At 34.1% G+C, this 20,829-nt stretch overlaps 1 protein-coding gene across 4 annotated transcripts in view; it reads left to right on the forward strand.

Annotated features, from left to right (window-relative positions):
• LOC132704487 (dehydrogenase/reductase SDR family member on chromosome X) overlaps positions 1-20,829 on the forward strand; it is a 55,539-nt gene that overhangs the window by 30,504 nt on the left and 4,206 nt on the right. For all 4 annotated transcript variants that reach the window (XM_060674500.1, XM_060674502.1, XM_060674503.1 and 1 more), the window contains 3 exons: positions 1,481-1,588; positions 18,997-19,170; positions 19,228-19,435. In XM_060674500.1, coding sequence (XP_060530483.1) covers positions 1,481-1,588; positions 18,997-19,170; positions 19,228-19,435 — 490 coding nt within the window. The remainder of the gene's footprint in view (positions 1-1,480; positions 1,589-18,996; positions 19,171-19,227; positions 19,436-20,829) is intronic.

Genomic DNA, 20,829 nt, shown 5'->3' on the forward strand with positions numbered 1-20,829 from the left:
TAGTAACTTTCTCCAGTTGTATATCGTTCATTTGAATATTTATATCATTTATATTTTTATTTCTTGGCGGAAAAACCATATATTTTGTTTTTTTAATATTCATTTTTAATTTTTTTGAATATAGCCAATCAACATATCAACATTGATCCTTTTGCACATATCATTTTGACAATTTCCAACACATACTAGAGCAGTATGTGCGAAGGTGCTTTAAGTTCAGTATTTTCTTTAATTTAAATACGTACAGAGAGTACAACAGGGGTCCCAGAACCCAGCCCTGTAGAACACAATATATATTGGAGTTTAGTAGACTATTTATGTTGTTTACTTTAACATATTGAGATCTATCTTCAAAATAAGTAATAATAATATTGAGCATTATCACCCTTCAATTCGAGTTTTTTCTAGTTCCTTCGACAGTATGCCAATTCTATTCGAAAGAATATTCGCAGTAGAACATTTAGAAAACACTTCAAATGTATTACTAAGTGGAATATACTATGCATAAGCTTTTTGTGTATGTTTTGCGAAGTATCATATATTTAAAAAAAAAAAAACATTCTTTTCTAGTATATTATACAAATATACGAATATATTCGAAGAGCTACTAATTGAAAAATATTTTTGTAGTGCCGACTTAGTATATGGGACCTACATTGATGTTATATGGAAACTCTGGTGATTTCTGATATTCTACTAGTTAACCTAATGAAACGGGGGAGGATTATACGTTGCAAATTTCTCAACAGCAGTTCCACCAATAAAATCCCAATTCTTTGATTTTGCTAGTCAACTTACCAAAAAAAAAAATTGTTGGTTCTAAACTACTATCCTTTTAGAATGACAACGAATAATAGTTGGTAGTGCTAATATTACATTTCATTGTCGTACCTGTTTCAAGACAACAGGAAAGTCTCACATATTAGTGGCTACATGCACAGGTTGTTGGACAAGAGTTTTCTTAGTCAAAAATTCTCAATGAATATAATTTTGAAAGGGCTCCATTTTTCTACACATTGATATTATTGCAATATTACCTTTAAGCTTTAAAAATGTGTATTTAAAAATGAAGTGAATTTCCTCATATGACGACCCACGCGACTTGTTCTTGTAGTTTTTTGAATATGAATAAATATCGGAATTTTATTATTTTTGTAAGTGGTGTAATATAATTTACCCTTTCATTCTATTTCAAGATTAAGTTGAAAAGCGCCATATGCGTGATGATTCCTCTCTTTATGGAAATCATTTTTTCTTTTACAATTCTATTGATAAGCTCCACGACAAATGAAGATCCGGTCTTCAATGGTCTAAAACCACATTCGCCATTACCAAAAAAGATTTGCAAACATGGCAATAAAAAACACTTGAGCACACAATAATTATAATAAAATTCGTTATGCAACAAATTAACTCTTGATTAATTATGATTCATTCATGATATTCCTTCACTTTTCTTATCAGAAACTTTTGATTGCAGTGTTGCCAATGAGGTCGGGAAAGGTGGCGGTCATAACAGGAGGTACCAGAGGCATCGGATTGGAAGTTATAAAGCTACTGCTCAAATGTGATATTAACGTAATTATAGGTATGAACCATCTACCAGTTATTTCGCGATGGACTTTATCTTTTTTTAATTTTACAGATAAACATTTATCGAAAAACGCATATTTTTAATCATTATGTCAATATATTGAAAAAAAAATCAGTCACATACACACCAAAGAGAAAAAAATTGGATGCATGAAAATTTAAACTTGGCGTTGCAGTTTTGTGAATTTACATAAAATGTATTCACCTCAATTCTGTCCCCTCGTAAAAAAGTAGTATACCTAGTGCTCGCACAGTTTCGAGTTATAGAATGCAATAAAACTACCTGTCTCTGTCCCATTGTGCAATGAGCAATGCCAAAAGATATTGTGCGGGGTCGGACTGCGGAAAAAAAGTTTAACAAAATAATTTTTGAAAACACAAGATTAACCAAAAGTTAAGCACTTCTATATACAGATTTTCGTGTGAAAGTATAAAAATTTAATTTTTGCAAATATATTATATTTTTGGATACTGCGATCAACATAAATGTATGTTTCAATAAAGTATTTATTTGCAACTAAAGCAATAGACTTATTTTATGTCCCAGTTACAAAATACTTTCCATTTTATACAGGGTGGTCGAAACCAACCTAAACTAACCTAATAATAAATTTATGCTATAACTTAGAAATTTAAATGGAAATCATATTTTTTAAACTACCAGGGAATCATTCCAGTTAACTAGAGCTAACTCTTCTTATTTTATTTGTTATTATTTATTTCGGTTTTTGGCGCCATTTGATTTTTTCTAAATAAACGTTTTATTTTATCTCGTTACCTTTGGCATTTGGAAATGTCAAATGCCATTAGACTGCTTTTTATACATATAATAGGGATTGTTTATAACTCGCTTTCCATCGCAGCAGATATAAAAATGCGTATTAGAGATGCTTTTAACACTATATCCCCGCAAATTTTGTTCAGAACTAGCAATAGTTTGAGGAAAAGAAACGGACAGTGATATTTAGAAATTTTTTTGAAAATACAAGTTTTCTCCATTTATTTTTTCATTCAGTTACATTTCATTATGTGTAGTTAGTTTTGATTAGTTTAAATAGGGCAATTGCAAATCTTATATATTATAATTGTTATTGTTTAGAGTACCTATCTAATTGTTGCACCCGTTGGTTTTAAAACATGCCACAGTTGTAACTTTTAATAATGGAATTTGCACCAATATCAAAAAATATATGAATTCACAGGTCAGCCAATGAACCGGCTTTATAGCAACACCAGACCAAAATGACTACCTCAATAAATTGTGTCATTTCTAAATACCATAGGCAACTAGATGCAATAAAACATTTATTTATCCCTTTTAGGTAAAAAACTTTGGTATCCATTTAAACTAATGAAGTTATAGCCACTTTAATTTGTTATTAGATGAGACCAAGTCTTGATCACCCTCTATAAAATACAAATTTTTCTTATATTCCATAAATACTACTTTTGCATTTGAAACTTACACTTGTTTTGGTAGTAAAATCCCAAAAATAGAACTTTTTGTAAACCTTTTATTTCTATAATTTTATCGAGGGATAAATGCCTTTTCTTTTATGAAATGTATACGGAGAGAGACAACATTCTTTACAAAAAAAAGTGGAATGTAAAAAAAATACTATAATTTTTAAAAGAAGCTATGTGATGAATAGTTTTGCGTAGAGAAGAATTAAAGGAAAAAATAATTTAAATAAATATTTTATAAAAAATAACATTATATATATATATATATATATATATATATATATATATATATATATATATATATATATATATATATATATATATATATATATATATATATATAATGTTATTTTAAGATTTGTGTTTGTCTCTTTTTGGTAAGGTTCTTTTTAATTCCGTTGTGTATATGTAAAAAAAAAAGAACTGTACTATAACATAATTTTAGACTGTACCCCTTTCTGAAGAAGGTCATAGAAGACCGAAACGTCAATATATGGACAAAAAAAAATTTAATCGCTTTTAATACAAAGACCTATAACCCAAGAACCAAAAGCTAAACATAAATATAGAGAAGGTCTAAGAAAAAACAAAATATAAACAATATATATATATATATATATATATATATATATATATATATATATATATATATATATATATATATATATATATATACAGTGTGTCCAAGATAAGGATGCACAGCATGGGGATCTCGGAAACTATAAGAGATACAGTGTCGGTTAAATTAGACAAAAGTTGCGCATTTTGATACCGAACAAGATCCCGTTTTACAAATTTGAAAATTCCAAGCCGTTCCGGAAATATCCGAGAAAAACCGAAATATTGCGATTTCGTTTTTATTATTTTTTAAAGCTATTTGAAAAGATATGAAAAAACGGAAAACACTTTTCCATTGGCACTTTTTAATCTCTCCAAATTGACGTTAACAAATTTTCATTACAGCGTTTGGATTCCATGGAACTACCATCAACTTTGATTTTTCTTATGGGACGGAAAAAAAGTACACACAGTATTAGGTTGTGCTTTTCATTGCGAATTCAACGATGTACGATACAATATGGTTACTTATGTTTTTATCCAGAAAAATGGATTTTTAATACATTTCAGCATTTAAATGAAGTAGGCCATGACAAAATGACATCCAGTCAATTTCAATGACACATTAATGTTATTTGTCTTTGTTATCAGTCGATCATAAGTTTATTCCTTTAGTTATTGTTTTTGTATTTTTATTGTTGTTGTCTTTTTCTAATTTATTTTGTTCTACAATGGAGGGAGGTAATTTTACAAACGAAGAAAAATGTGATATGCTGTCTTGCTACATCTGATGCCAAAGAAATTGTGTGGAAGCCGAGCGTATGTATTCTAACAAATACCCAGAGCGGAGACAACCTGACAAGAGTATTTTTCGGCGTTTGTTATTTAATCTGAAAGAATATGGATCATTTAAGAAGCCTGCATTATCCCGACAAAAACCTTCCAATGAAGAAAACCAATACATTGTTCTACAATCTGTTATCGAAAATCCACAAACTTCTACCAGAGAAATTGAAGACCAGAATGGGGTAGCTAAATCTACAGCTCAGTTTATTTTAAGGAAAAATGAATTTAAGCCTTACAAATTCGGAATATGTCAAGGATTAAAACCGGGTGACGACGAACGACGTAGACATTTTTGTGAGTGGTATACCAGGATGTGTGATGAGAGTTTTAATTTTCCATATAAAGTGATTTGGTCTGATGAAAGTATGGTGACCAATAACGGTATTTATAACAGGCGCAATACACACTATTGGTCGCAACAAAATCCACGTGTTAATAGACTATCCAGACATCAAGTTCGCTTTGGGTTTAATATTTGGTGTGGGATTTTTGGTAGCAAGATTATAGGCCCTATTTTCTATAATAATTCCTTAACTTCCGAGCGGTACCTTGACATCTTGAGGCACGATTTAGAAGATGCCTTAGATGATTTACCGCTAGGCGCTGTGCAAGACTGCTGGTTCCAACAAGATGGTGCCCCAGCCCATAACTCCAGAGAAGTTCGCCAATATTTAACTGAACGGTTTGATGGAAAATACATTGGGACTTACAGTGAAACACCTTGGCCTCCAAGGTCCCCGGACTTAACTCCCTTGGACTTTTTCTTATGGGGCTACATAAAAAATGAGGTATTCAAAGAATGTTTTGACAACGAGGAACAATTACGTCAATCAGTACGAGCAGCGTTTAATAAAATTACTCCTGAAATGTTAAGTCGTGTTTTGGAGTATACCGTGAGACGGGCGTACTTATGCCTAGAAAATGGAGGTCATTTATTCGAACATTTGTTATAGAATTTGTTTTTCATTAACTTGTTGGATTTAGTTGTTATGTTAAATGAACAGTTAGAGTTAGTAAATAAATAAACACATTAACTCGAACTTGTCAACCATTTTCTTTTGCCTTTCATCGTTCGGATCTCATGGCCTACTACAATAAAATACTAGAAATGTATTAAAAAGCCATTTTTCTGGATAAAAACATAAGTAACCGTATTGTATCGTACATCGTTGAATTCGCAATGAAAAGCACAACCTAATACTGTGTGTACTTTTTTTCCGTCCCATAAGAAAAATCAAAATTGATGGTGGTTCCATGGAATCGAAACGCTGTAATGAAAATTTGTTAACGTCAATTTGGAGAGATTAAAAAGTGCCAATGGAAAAGTGTTTTCCGTTTTTTCATATCTTTTCAAATAGCTTTAAAAAATAATAAAAACGAAATCGCAATATTTCGGTTTTTCTCGGATATTTCCGGAACGGCTTGGAATTTTCAAATTTGTAAAACGGGATCTTGTTCGGTATCAAAATGCGCAACTTTTGTCTAATTTAACCGACACTGTATCTCTTATAGTTTCCGAGATCCCCATGCTGTGCATCCTTATCTTGGACACACTGTATATATATAATCTTGGATTTTAAGAAAAATTCTCGCTCACGTTCATCATAATTATTTCTCGCGCATTTTTTCCATAACATAGAAATTTTACAGTGCAGGGCTTGTTTTTAAATCAAACACCATTTTTTAAATATATTTTCGAATTCTGCGGCAAATTATACGCATATTTCGTGTAGTCCATAGCCCATACCTATCTCTCACTTTTTATGAAAAGAATAAAAAACAGAAATTTAATTATGAAATGAACATGTACATAGCGAGTATCAATAAAGTTCTTTAGTTGTCGCAATTGCATTTCTGTCAGTGAAGAAATAGAATACGGCACATCTAAATAAAACTGAAATAAAATTATTGGAGATGGAGACAAAACGAGAAGTTTGTAATTGGCTGAACGTATAATTTCCAGAATTTATAGAAACATTGAATATCAAAGAAATTATTTTATTAAGTATTGAAAATTAACTTCTTCGCAATATGCTAATCCATCTAAAAGCCCTTCTAAAATATTACTTAGGATATTTTGATTAATTGGCCTCATTTCCCATCTGGTTCCAAATTTGAAATCATGTAAATTTTGTGGTTTTTCTTTATCCACTTTTGATTTTAAATATCCGAAGAGGAAAAATAATCCATTGGAATAATATCTGGAGATCTTGCTGACCAATCTTTTGATTCCCCTCTACCAATCCACTGACCGAGAAATAACGTATTTAAATATATACTTGTCGAGCAAAATAGGGCGAAGCACCATCCCCTTCAAACTCTGTCTGTTTGATCTGGATATGGGAAAGAAACCGCGAGAATAGGAAGCAAGTCATTTTGTGGCTTCATCACTAAACAGGATCTGTAAATGAGAAATTGAATTTAAGTTGCCCATTTCCATCATAGTTTGACAAAACTGTATTCAGCAGTCGAGATCATCTTCTTTCAGCTCTTGTAGTAATGTAATCTTGTACTTCAGAAGGGCACGATGGGGATCTTGTGTTGTTCTTAGTTTTCTTAGTTTTTCGATGACTTCTTCTTCAGTTGTCGAATAATAATTTCATTCCAGTTTTATTTGGATGCGTTGCCTTCACTGTCTTTATCGGCAAAAATGTAATTGTAACATTATAAGAACTTTACTGGTAGTAGCTACTTACCTGTTCATTTCAAAATTAAATGTCTATTTTTTATTCTGTTGCTCATAAGAAGTAATCAATAGGTATAGGGCAGACTGTACAATTTATGCTTGCAATTTAACGCAGAACTCGAAAGCTGGTGAAAAATGGGTTTCTATAATAAAATGATCCTGGCATCGACATCTACTTTTTGACCCACTCTGTAAACTTTCTATTTAATTCTTAATTTATAAATGAATTTGTTCCATACTTTAACCCATCACTTTATGTAGAATATATAGAATGGTACTATAATTGTGTTTGTTATGAGAGACTAATAGACAAAATTCACTTCGATGTATTATTGTGCGTGGATCCTGCCATGATTAACTAACCATTCTTTTTAGTAAATGTTCATCTTTAAAAATGAAAAATGTGCCTCATGGTTTATTGAAATTAACCCTAACGTCTCAACAATGTAGCATGTGTTGCTATAAAATTAAAACCGAAGGTATTCGAATACGAGTTTTGAATATTAACATTTAATAAATATTTATCACGTTTTCATATAAAGGTGTGATGACATAAAAAAACTAAGCACAAAATGACGAGCATCATAAAATTTTTCCAACGCTGCCCATATTTATTCTCCTACAACTTGATTATTTCATGGTAAAGTATTCAAAAAATAATAAAGGACGCTGAAACACGTCTTGGCTATTTTGAAATTTTAAAAATTTTTATATACTTTTATATACCTTTGCTAATAAGTTAAAATATTAAAATTTCGACTATTAGTTTTTGAGATGTAATAATTGGCATCGGCCAAAAATTTGTTTCTACATTTTAGAAACGTTTTTGCAAAATACTGAAAGAAGAAACACGTCAATTTAGTTTTGGCTACTCCAAAAATTTGTTGACGGCTCTCTTTTTAGGGGTGAGATTCACCCTTAACATTTGACTAGTCAAGTGACACCTTGGTTTAAAGGTATCGAGAAAGCCTTTCCAATTCTGAAATATTTTACATACATTAGTAGTGTAGAGTACATAAAAACATTTCTTTGGCCGTTTTATTTAAATTAATTAATTAAAGCGTTATTTTTAAGTTAATTTGGGCACTACTAAAATAGTTCCAAATTTTAAAAACCCATGCTTTATTTAAAATTTTCTCTCAGATACTCTATTTTTCTTTACCTTTGCCATTTTCTATTTGCTGTAGGTACCCAAAAGTTATTAACCCTTTAATATGTTTTATTTCAACATAGAATCGAACTTGTCTCCATCTATTATCAAAATAAAAGCCACTCGAATTATTAATGCAATTCATCCCAACCTAAATGTTAGACACTGCTACATTGCTGAAGCCACTGAATATAAGTCACTGGATATAAAAAAAGCATCAATTCCGACATTCAGTAAGAAACGAAGCTATAGGAGTAGCTGTCCTAGGTCATGTTGAAGCCAAAAAAAAACAAACCGTTCGTCCGGTGGCTGCACAAAAACTAAATATTTCGGCTGGGTTTCTTGGCAACGCCATAATTTGGATAATTTTTATCCCAGGTAACCTTGATGGGGGAATTTATTTGCAGTTTTTGGAGAGCGAAATCAACAACCTAGTAACTGAAGCGGTTTAAAATAATTAAATAATAGATATTCCGGCCAATGGACTTGAAGAAGTGCAACAATTGAATGACCCGCTCGGTCTCTAGATTTAAACTCATTAGACTTCTTTTTTTCTTCTTATGGCGCCGTCTCCTTTCGAAGGTTGGCGATCCAAATAGCTAACGTGGTTGTAAAGACGGCCATACGGAAGATGTCGAGCGATGATCAACCAAACCATCGTCGAATGTCCTTCAGCCAAGAGTTTTTGCCGACCGATCTTTTGCCTTGGACTTTGCCTTCTATGATTAGGCGCAGAAGTTCATACTTTTCACCTCGCATTATGTGCCCAATACAACGAGTTTTTCTTTCTTTGATGGTAAGCATAAGTTCTTTTTGTTTTCTCATGCGATTAAGAACTTCTACGTTTGTTACTCTTTGGACCCATGATATTCTTAGTATACGACGGTAAATGTACATTTCAAATGCATCTATTTTCTCTTCTGGTGATGGGTTTAGAGTCCAACTCTCACATCCGTACAGAAAAACCGAGAAAACAGCATCCAACCATGCGTACCCTGAGCTCCACGCTCAAATCTGATCTCACGAAAAGTCGTCTCATATTCAAGAATATTTTTCTGGCCTGTTCTATGCGGCATCTGACTTCTTTCCTTGGATCACATTGATCATTCATGATGCTCCCCAAATATTTGTATGATGACACTTGTTCCACCGCAGCACCATCAACATTCAGACGAACCTGAACAGGTGTCTTGGTAAATGCAATGCCTTAGTTTTTGTAGTGTTTATGAGGAGGCCAGCGTTTTCGCTATATCACCCTATGTGATCCATTAGCCTCTGCAGGTCCTGCGCATTCTCGGATAGCACATCGGTGTCTTCGGCATTCTGATGTTGTTGATTATTTTCCCGTTGACCTTAATCCCACACTCGATTCCGTCCAGAGCCTCTGCGTATAAGTTGAATAACAGCGGCGATAACACACAGCCTTGCCTTACACCTCTTCTAATCATGATTGCCTCTGATGTTGTTTCTTCAATTTTCACTACTGCGTTCTGCTTCCAGTAAAGATTTGTAATTAATCGGATTTCTTCTCTATCTATTCCAGTTTTTTTGAGTACTTCTATGAGCTTTTGGTGTTAAACGCAGCAAAGCAAGGCTTTTTTATGATCTATGAAACAAGCGACTACATTGACATTCATTTCCCTGCATCGCTAAGTTAGAACGTTCAGTGCGAATAGCGCTTCACGAGTACCTAAGCCACTGCGGAATCCAAATTGAGTTTCATCTAGTTGGTATTCGCATTTCTTGTAAATTCTGGTGTGAATTATTCGGAGGAATATTTTGGGAACATGTGAACATGTGAACATCACAGTTCGAAGCATGGGTTTTCTTGGGCAGGGTAATAAATGTTGAGCGCAACCAGTCTGTTGGGACAGTCCCTGTACGGTAGATTGTGTTAAATATTGAGGTTAGCAGTTGCAGTCCCTTTCCCTCTTGTTTGGCTATGAGTTTTATAAGTTCGGCATGAATATTGTCTAGGCCGGTTGCTTTTCCGTCTCTCTGGGTTTTTATTGCGTGTATTACCTCGCCTTTGGTGATATCAGGGCCACTTTCGTTTATATTTTCATCCACTTCTGGTGCTACGTTTGGTCTACTGTCATTGAATAGTTCTTCTACGTACTCCTTCCATCTTTGGAGTTTATTCTCTTTACCTAAGATGATATCGTTATTTTTGTTACGTAAGGTGGCTGTTGGACGTTTCTTGTTGCAGTTTGCAATCTCTTTAACTTTTTTATGTAAATTGAATGCGTCATGTTTTTCTTGAAGCCTTTCAATCTCGTGGCATTTCTCGGACATCCACTGTTCTTTTGCTTCCCTGCACTCTCTCCTGACCTTTCTGTTCAGTTCGGTATATAATGTTGGATTTGCCTTGTGAGCTCTTCTCTCATTCATGAGTTCTAGGATTTCAGGGGTCATCCATTCTTTCTTCATATTGGCTTCAGGATATCCGATGTCATCAACCTGTATTTGTGTTATTGAAGATTTTATTCTATTCCAGGTTTCTTCTATATCCAGTTGTTCCTCATTTTGGATTTTTGCCATTTCACATTCGATCTTGTCACTTACTTGGGTGTGTACAATTGGTGTCACCAGTTTCCTGGTGTTGATTTTACGAATCGGCTGAGGCCTACTGATCTTCTTGAACCGTCTCATTAGAAAGTCCATAACTACCGGATTATGGTCGCTATTAACGTCTGCGCCAGGATATGTTTTTACCGTTTGCACGTATTTCTTCAGCTTTTGTTCTACCAGTATGAAATCAATTTGATTTCTTATAATACGACCTGGAGACAGGAGACTTCCAAGTTTATAATCTCCTAGGATGTTGTTTAAAGAATATATTGGAGATGAACATGCCTGACTCTGTACAAAACTGAACAAGTCTATCTCCTCTGGTATTCCGTTCACCTAACCCGTGCTGACCTACAACATCATTCTCCTTTCCGAAACCAATTTTTGCGTTGAAATCCCCTATGACCATATTGATTTCACCTTTCTTCGCGTGTTTCATCGCCTGCTCTAGTACTGAGTAAAATTCTTCTACTTCTGCATCACTTTTGTCGTTTGTCGGGGCGTATATTTGTACTATGTTCAGGTTTCGGTGAGTAGTTTGTAATTTTAGGAGAGTAATTCGATCGTTGAAGGGTATAAACTCTATAACAGATTTGGCTAAGTTCTTGCTGACAAGTATGGCAGTTCCGTATCGGTGAAAAGCAACAGTTTTCTGTTTACCAGATCCAGGCCATCTGACTTCACTCATTCCCAAGATATCAATCTTTAGTCTTCGCATCTCTAGCTCGACATTTGCCAGCTTTCCCGCAGCACACAGGCTGCGCACGTTCCATGTCGCAATTCGTATTCTAGAGTTGTCCACTTTTATTCTTCGTTCATTGTTATTGCTCTTAATAGTCGACGACGGGGGGATTCTTAGCACCCTCTCCTCATCTAAGAGGTGCCCCGGACTGAGGGCCGTGTCTTTGTTTTCGTCTGCCATTAAGATGTTTTGGAAGTTTTTGTATAGTAAGTGTTCCGTTCCTTTTCTATACCGCAGTACAGAAGCCGAGTTCGCTGAACTGTTGCTTGTCGCCTCCTGGTGTTCGGTACTACACCGTTCTCACGCCATAGCCCGATTTTGATGAAACTGCTGCCTTTCGCCAATGCTAGTTTTGGTCCGGCCCGGCTATTTCATTTCACCGGTACCACCCATATCTTGAGAGGCTTTCCCCTATCCGCCACCTGGGGAGGCGTCCGATGGGGACTAGCAACCCCACACGGGCATACTTAAAAAGTAAAGTGTCGCTGACTAGACTAAGATCTCTGCAAGAGTTGCTCCAAACAATAGTAGACGAATGCAAAAGAATGACCCCCCAAATATTGGACAATGTCATGCAAGAAGATGGTGGCCAATTTGAGCATTTGAATTCAATTGTTTGGCACATTGGACCCACTTAATTTAAAATTATGGCGGTATAACTTCTCTCACCATGAAAGTAGTACGAAAATTTGAAAATGTTTTGAAAATTGTATAAAATATTTTCTTTTGTTTACTCCAATATGTCAAAAACTAATCGACCAAATTAGCTTAGTCGTAAAGGTATAATAAGGCCCTTTAGAAAGATATGCCACTAAAATGCAAAAATGCAAACAAAAATTGACGTGTTTCAGCGTTTTTTTTTTTTAGAAAATCAAGGTGTATCTGTTTATAATTTACAGCCTGTATTTATTCACACAATTTAAGGCCTTGCCTTAAATGATGACGCACTTGTTCGAGTCGAAGAAAATTTTGAGGATGGGTTAAGAATAATTATTTACAATATCAGGCAGGAGATCTGAATGCAAGTGTTGGAAAAAAATGGCACAGCAATATGATCGGGATGCACAGAGAGGAGACAATAACAATGAAAAAAGACTATTAAACCTACTTAAGTACAAAAAAAACGCATCTGGGGAGATTGAAACAAAAGTTGATAACAGGAAACATATCTACTGAAGAAAAGTACCAACAGATAAAGAATCGTATTATGGATGCTGCAGAAGAGGCTCTGCAACAAGAAGTTAACACACGAATAAGCCGTTTTGATATAGAGCATAAATTTGAAAGGAAAAAGAAATATACCTACAATTCCTTCAAACAAACAACAACAAGATTAGAGAGAAATACAAAAGATTAAATAGGGAGATCAAACAGTAAGTATTGAAGAAGAAAAAGAACGCGGGCACAAGAAGTTCGGGAGCCTTGAAGATAATAAAAAAATATTAAATCTACAAACAAAACACAAAATCTGAGATACACTTCGAAAAATTATTGACCCAAACAAGGGACAAGTATAGAATAGGCAATGCACCTACACAAACCACCGGACATGTATCATTAAAAATCGAAGATGTGGAGAATGCAACAAAAAATACCAAACTAAAAAAGTCACCAGGACCAGGAGGGATAACTTCAGAATTAATTTGATATGGTTCTCCTAAATTAACAGATATGCTAAGAAGTTTATTCGAAAGATGTCCAAATGACGAAAATGTCCCACCGAAATGAAGAACAGAGAAACACACAGAGCATTGATTTGGAAAAATAATAAGATAGCGTTCCAGTTTTGCAATTATCAAAAGCAATGGAAAATCTGAATAATAACACAAACCTGATAAAGGCTCCTAAAAATTACTATGGGCAAAACTCAATCACAGTAGCCCTTGAATGTTTCTTTCAAAAATTAAAACTCAATCAACTCAGGACTAACGACTTTTATCGAAACAACTGAAGGCTTGAGACGGAGCTGCTGCTTGTCTCCTACCCTCTTCAAAATATATTTGGACAGATTCTTAGTAAGGTGGATAGAAAAAGCCCGGAAGAGCACGAATAAGCGGGTTTAACCATATCTGAGTACCTTGTTGTCGGAAAAATAGAAATCGAAAACTTAAATCTAGAAATTAAAGTAGAGGAGAGTAAATATCTAGGAGTGATTGTTAACACAAACGCGGGAATAGTAAAGACAAACAGAAAAACAGAAAGAATAAATAATATAATAAACTCTTTATGTTGGGAAAAACATTTAACAAAGAAAACAAAAAACGTATTTATGAAACATGCAAAACTCTATATGGATCAGAAGCTTTGGACGTAACTAACGCAAACAAGAAGAAATTAATGGCAATGGAGATGGACTTTACAAGGAGAAGCTGTAGAAGATCAAAATTGGACAGGAGCGAGGTTATCCGGACAGAAAGGACTATGGATTAATCAATGGAATAAGAAATAGAACGAGGACAATTCACTTGATTTGGACATGTCAAGAGAATGACAGATGATGCATCACCAAAAATAGTATATTATAGAACAAGTGCGGTAAACGGCATTTGACTCACGAGTTTATTTGACACGAGTGGAGCGAGTTTTTAATAAACCAGTGAGTCAAAAAGTTTACCGAACGTGTTGCATACTATACTTTTTCTACGACTGTTAGTTTTTGAGTACATTTTTGCAAAACAACACGAATACATTCACTGACATGACCGTCAGAACTGACAAACGTCAAAATTCAAAGCGTGGGAAATATCTCCGAAAACATCCGATTGCTTCCAAATCCGTGCGGTAAAATCCCGGAAATGTCCGAAGTGGCTCGCATTCATGGGAAACAAAACTGACATGGTAAAGTGACGTAGAAAATAGTATTAGAGTGGGTACCACCCGAAAAAAAGGGAGAGGTCGGCCATGGAGGAGCTGAATGGATGACATAGAAGAAGTCATGACTTCAAGAACCTTGGAAGAAAATTCATGTCACTAGAGGAAAAGCTGGAAATTTGTTATCTAAACTTAAATATTTATTCACACCGTCTTGCACTAGGTTTGATTCAAATACGAAAACTTCACAAATGCTCAAGCACGAAACCAACATAAAGTCTATGAGTTATATGTTTTAACAGGAATTGACGTCGAACATGAAATTATTCGATAACATCGATGCACTTCTGAGAGGCGTGGGATAATTAATAGGCAGCTAATTCGGTTAGCTATATCTATGGCGCTCAAAGCGCAAATTTGTAGGCAAATGACATGCAAATTTGAGTGATTGAATACGCTCATTCGTATCGTTGCTGAACGTCGAGAGTTCACGTTTCAGTTTCTCTACCAAATTTACTTGGTGAAAAATTTTTGAAATTTTGAACCCGCGAATAATATTTATTTGCAATTAATCGCCCCTTCAATGTGCAAACTTACTGGATGTCCGGAATATTTTCGTGTCACTTTTCTCACTACTTCTGTGAAATGCTTAAAGTACCAATTAAGAAAATCCGCCATTACACCATAAAAAATATCTCAAGTGTTTTCCAAGATCCGTTAAAAAGCTCGTTTTTTTAGTAAAATTTTAACACCCTGTGTATCTATGAGAAAGCATTTCTGGACATACATTCATATTATTCAAAAGTATACCAGATACCAATAATAAAATGTTTGCAACAGTAAATAAATTGCTGATGTTTCGCCAATCATCCTGTTTGCTTCTTCAAAGATTAACCTTAGTTTTAATTAATAATAATAAAATAATAATAATAATACTAATAATAATAACAATAATAGTAATAGTAATTATCCTAAAGTACATAATCAAGGAAAATATCCCCAAGAAACTATAGAGCACATACAATCCGCGTGCCCGTGATTTGCCCCAACAAAATATTTGGCAGCAGCCTTGTTGTGTCTCTCCAAAATTTGTGCCTCAAAATCCTCAAATCCCTAGAAATCACTCCTCCAAACGAAGAACCATATTATTCGTATAACCCCCCCCCCCTTGCCGTTGAAAGGGGACAGATAAAAATCTGCTGGGATAAAGCAATTATTACAGACAAAACAACACCGCATAACAGACCGGATATAACAGTAATAAATAAACAAACAAATTCAGCCATGCTAACAGACATATCTATACCCAACAACAATAACGTGCATACTAAACATATAGAAAAAGTAGAGAAATATATTCACCTTAAAAAATCCTGGAAATATGGAGCCTCGATGAAGTAAAAATCACACCACATCATCCACAGGCTTGGTTCCTAAGAATTTGAAAGAAAGCATTCAACAAATTGGCATTCCATGAAATACTTACAAACTGATGCAGATGTCCCTCATATTGGATGCCACGTATATCGTCCGATCATTCTTGGAGGAATAAGAAGCTTTGCAGTCCTGCCTACGGGTCGACTTTAGAGTATACTCCAGTTCACAACCTGAAAAAAATTACAAAAAAAGCAATAATAACACCCTCTATTGAGATATTTTAAATTCTAGTGCAACATTTTTGACAAAACTACTAATACCAATACAAACTAATATATACTTCCATACTTACATCTCAACATTAACCATTTGTGGAATATTACATTAAATGAACTAATACGGATTTCACAACAAACAAAAAATGTTAAGCTTTTCCCAGTTATTGCTTGGTTTATGACAGCTGTTTCGCCAACCCCAAATACAAAATTTGACAATATTCGGACATCCATATATAAACAGGTAGTAATAGATTCTTAATTATCGTTATAGGGTTCTAAATTTTAATTTAACAACGGAGACCCATTCGAATCCAATTGGGCATTAAGTAATAGATTCGAATATCTCATTTTATTAAGCTCCATAGCTTCCAACAAATTTAGTTTTTTGCTTTTTGATTCATTATGTAAAATATCAAAATTACCGTAAACTTGAGCATTTCTGAATTTAAATAAATAAAGCTCTTTTATTTTCGTTAATGCATTTCTTAAATGTTTACCCCGTTTGTCCGATATAAATTTTACGATATGATCCACAATTCATCTTGTAGACTTCGGATTTATGAGTTTTTCATGATTTAGTTTAATTGGTTTTTACAAAAATTCCTAAAATGTTTTCAGTTTTAAAAGCAATTTTAAGACAAAATTTAGATAGATGTTTAACAAAATTTTCTCGCTCGTTTCTTCTATGTATTTTATTGTTTTATCAATTTTGGCCTCGGTGTTGGGTTAGTTTTGGTTAGTTTTAAAGAGGGGTCGCAACCATTCTTAAAAGCTATTTGTTTTATAATATTTAATTCTTTTTCACAATTTTCTATGGAAAGTAGTAAGTGGTCTGTGAATAAAAGAATACCGCCGAAAAAAAGGCCGCCATTTTGTGTTATGAGTGTGATTTGACTTATTATGAATTACTGTGTACGTGTGTGAGGATTTTTGGTAAATGGAAAAATCTAATTTGTCCTGTAATTTAGATACAGTTAAGTCCAGAAAGTTTAAAGAGTTATCTACTTCTAGTAAGGTAAAATTTTATAAGTTATGTTAAGTTAAGTTTTATAATTTGAATTAAAAAGGACTGCACTTTTCTTTCCGTTCCGGTGAAATAAGCAAAAATATCTTCTACATATATATACCACCAAAGAATTGTTCTACTCAGAGGATGTTTATGTATGGTATTTTCTACATCGTCCATTTACATTTCTGTAAGAAGTGGACTATATCTCTTAGAATTTGGCGTTAAAAGTGCTTTTAAAACCGAAAACACTATAGGAAAATTTTTAAAAACCAATAATCTAAATTACGAAAAACTCAAAAATCCGGACTCTACAAGTTGAAATGTGGATCACATCCCAAAATTTATATCAGACAGGTTGGACATTTAAGAAACGTGTTAAGGAAAAAGCGTATTAAAATAAAAGTTTTTTGCAATTTATATGAATTCAGAAATGCACAAGTTTTTTAATTATTTATTTTTTTTTAAATTGTGGTATTTTACATAATGAATTAAAAAGTAAAAAAGCTTTGGAGATTAATAAAATTTAAACCTAAAACTATTTAAAAACTATTTAAACCACTCCCAATTTTTCACTACCCAAAGTGAACTTTTTAGAGATTTTATGGTTATGTCTTACGACTTGAATTAATACTGTTCCAAAAAGTTAGTTTTCGGTAATTTTTTGTTATTTTTGCGAAATACAGGGTGGTTGTAATTGGAGTGTTTTAACAGCAAAAACATATCTCTTAACCAAATAGAGCAAAATCGACTTACATGTCAAGGGCTCAAAAATTCAATAAATAATAAAAGTTGTCTTCAACTGACATTAACAGCTATATGCACGGCCTACTAACAAATATACAAAAAATGCCCTATATTTCCGCCTTTTTTCGTCACAGATACCAACAAAGCGTCGACACGACAAATAAGAAAGTTTTATTCATTTATGAGAAAACGGAGAACTGTAGAAAAAAATCTGAGTACTCTACTGCATTTGCGTTTAAAAAAGGTTATGGTCAATTTTCAAAAGGAGCCGAAAATTGAAAAACGCACTAGGTCTCGGTTGATAGTAAAGATATCGCCATGGGCCTTTAACAATTAAATGTTACTGAAAAATCGAACCCTTGACATGTAAGTCGATTTTGGCCTATCTAGTTCAGAAATAGGTTTTTTCCTGTTAAAAAACTACAATTACGACCACCCTGCATATAAAAAACACATTTTTTAAATTGTTTTGAACGCCCACGCATTTTTTTCTTCTACACCGACCATCGCAGGAATGTTTCGATCGGGAATTTGTTTGAAAATTTCAGTAAACATCTTGGTGCCTTTTAAACATTATAAGTAATTGTAACAGACTAAGTTGATCTGCTAACTATCGTTTGGTGTATCATAAAAAGTAAAAACATGATGCCTAAGATTTTTGGTGACTTACTTTTAACTTCGGTCGGCCGGTTCGCTCCATTTAGATATAAAATTAGCTAAGTACGCCGAAGTGAAATCATTAATCGGTAATCACCGACATTTATTTTTTTTATTTAATTAACAAATATCAACCAACACTAACCAACCCACCACATGCCTACGAAGGCATGAAAAAATCCCAAATATAAGGACTCCTTGACTTACTTATATATTATCGACTGCAGGTCAAAGACATTTATGTATGAAGGTAAAGTCCAGTCAGAGCAACTGAGCAGTTAACTCATAGCATGACATCTTTATATAGTTCATTACTAGATCTCGTAAATTGACACAGTAATTTTGTTTGTCAGTTTTAGAACTTATATATGGTTATGGTGGCAATATAGCTAGGACATACGTATCATTTTTGATTACGTCACTGAATGTGTCGTAACTGTACAACTGCTCTGATTGGAGTATACTATAGTAAAATATTACCTGAATTAGAAGAATGTTGTCATTCCGCAGGTTGTAGAAATGTGGCACAGGGTGAGACGTTGCTGAAAAGCTTTAGAGATGAAGAAATTTCCTCCGGAACCATAGAAGTATATTCGTTAGATATAAGCGTAATGGAATCTGTGAAAGGTTTTGCCAGAATCGTTAAAGAGAAGCACAATAAGATAGATTATCTTATAAATAACGGTGAGTTTCTTATGGCAGGTACTCCCATTTTACATACCATATAAATTTCGATTCTAGCCGGAATAATGTTTGGACCGTACGTGGAAACCAGAGACGGTTACGAGTCCCAATTGGCGACCAATTATCTGGGACACTTCTTACTGACGGACCTTCTACTGCCACAACTGAAAGCTTCGGGAGACGGACATTCGTTTTCGCGAATAATAAACGTATCCTCTTGCGCTCACATTATCGGAGACATCAAGTTCGAGGATATCAACTCTAGGTGAGCCGGTGAGCATCCGTGTTATATAGGACCACAGTGTAGGACCAATACATTATTTTTAGAATTACGCGACGCAAAATCTACAATCCAAGTCACACTGAGAAAACAGTGTGCAGTTTTATGGAGTGCATCGTTGCTACCCGTAACATTGCGCTCAAACAAATTTTGTATTCTTCAAAATTACTAACTCAAATAGAAAATTCTCTCTTCACGGTGATCACTAAGCATCAGCTATGTATTATAGCAATTTTTGGAGGTGGTGGATATGTTGTAATTTTAATATACATTGCAAATAGACGCCATTCTACTATCTCTGTGACAGAGTACTAAATAACAAAACCTCAATTATAGTGATCTGTAACTGACATCGGATGCGCCTCATAAAACTAATTTACCGACGATTAAAGACGATCAGTAGAGCTACGCGTAATGTATCGTGACTATGTACGATCCGCTGTAACAATCGAAAATAAAGCAATTTATAATGTATTTCGGTTGAGATTCATTTATGCGTACATGGTAATGCATCCCAACTTGAGCTATCGAAGGAACAAGTTGCGACTCAAATGCCATTTACCACACTTGTTGCCTAATTTACTGTTGTATAAATTTATTAATTTCGAGAGGTTATAGGTGGGTTCTCAAGTAATTTCGCCCCTATATGTGTTTTCGGACATCTCTGTCCACCACATTTGGTTCAAATACAATTCCACCAGACGGCTTGCGTTTCAGAACTAGGGAAAAGCTGATGATTAAGTGTGTTAAAAACTTTACTGAACTCGAGAACTAACGAAACCTATTATTTTATTTTTGTCTGTTGCACCCACAACGTCATCTACTATTCTTAATGCCATGATGTTTCCAGGATGAACTAGGATAATATGATATTTTCCTACACAAAGTGGGTTTACTTGCAGCTTAAAGAGTTCACCAGAGCGGTGATAAAATCCTGATGGGCAAAGAGAGACTGAAACAGTGTCAATGTACAGTTTTGTTCAGTAACATGTTGAAAAGCTTTATCTATTAACCAATGAACATGTTCTGTAATGGAATCGAAGATGTTTATTGCCACATACCGCTTTACTTGGTTCCATACAATTTCACAATGACATTATGGTATTGTGTATGCGTGGACAACTTTTGATTTCAAGTAGGAGTCGACAAAGAAAATGTTTTTTTCGAGCAACCAATTTTTTCCATGAGGTCACTGGATACCTAAATTTACAAAAACAACAGCATTCTTCTGTATGAGCGACTCAAAACCATTGCTCCAAATATTCGCGGCCCATTTCGTTTTAATTCACGTCTCAGACCCATCAAGTGTAGTCAGTCAATAATGTAATAATGTAATCGTTTCATTTGGTTTTAACAGCTTGCAATAAATCACACACAGC

The sequence above is a fragment of the Cylas formicarius genome, unplaced genomic scaffold (genome assembly GCF_029955315.1).
Source record: "Cylas formicarius isolate icCylForm1 unplaced genomic scaffold, icCylForm1.1 PGA_scaffold_7__23_contigs__length_41026272, whole genome shotgun sequence".
NCBI lineage: Eukaryota > Metazoa > Arthropoda > Insecta > Coleoptera > Brentidae > Cylas > Cylas formicarius.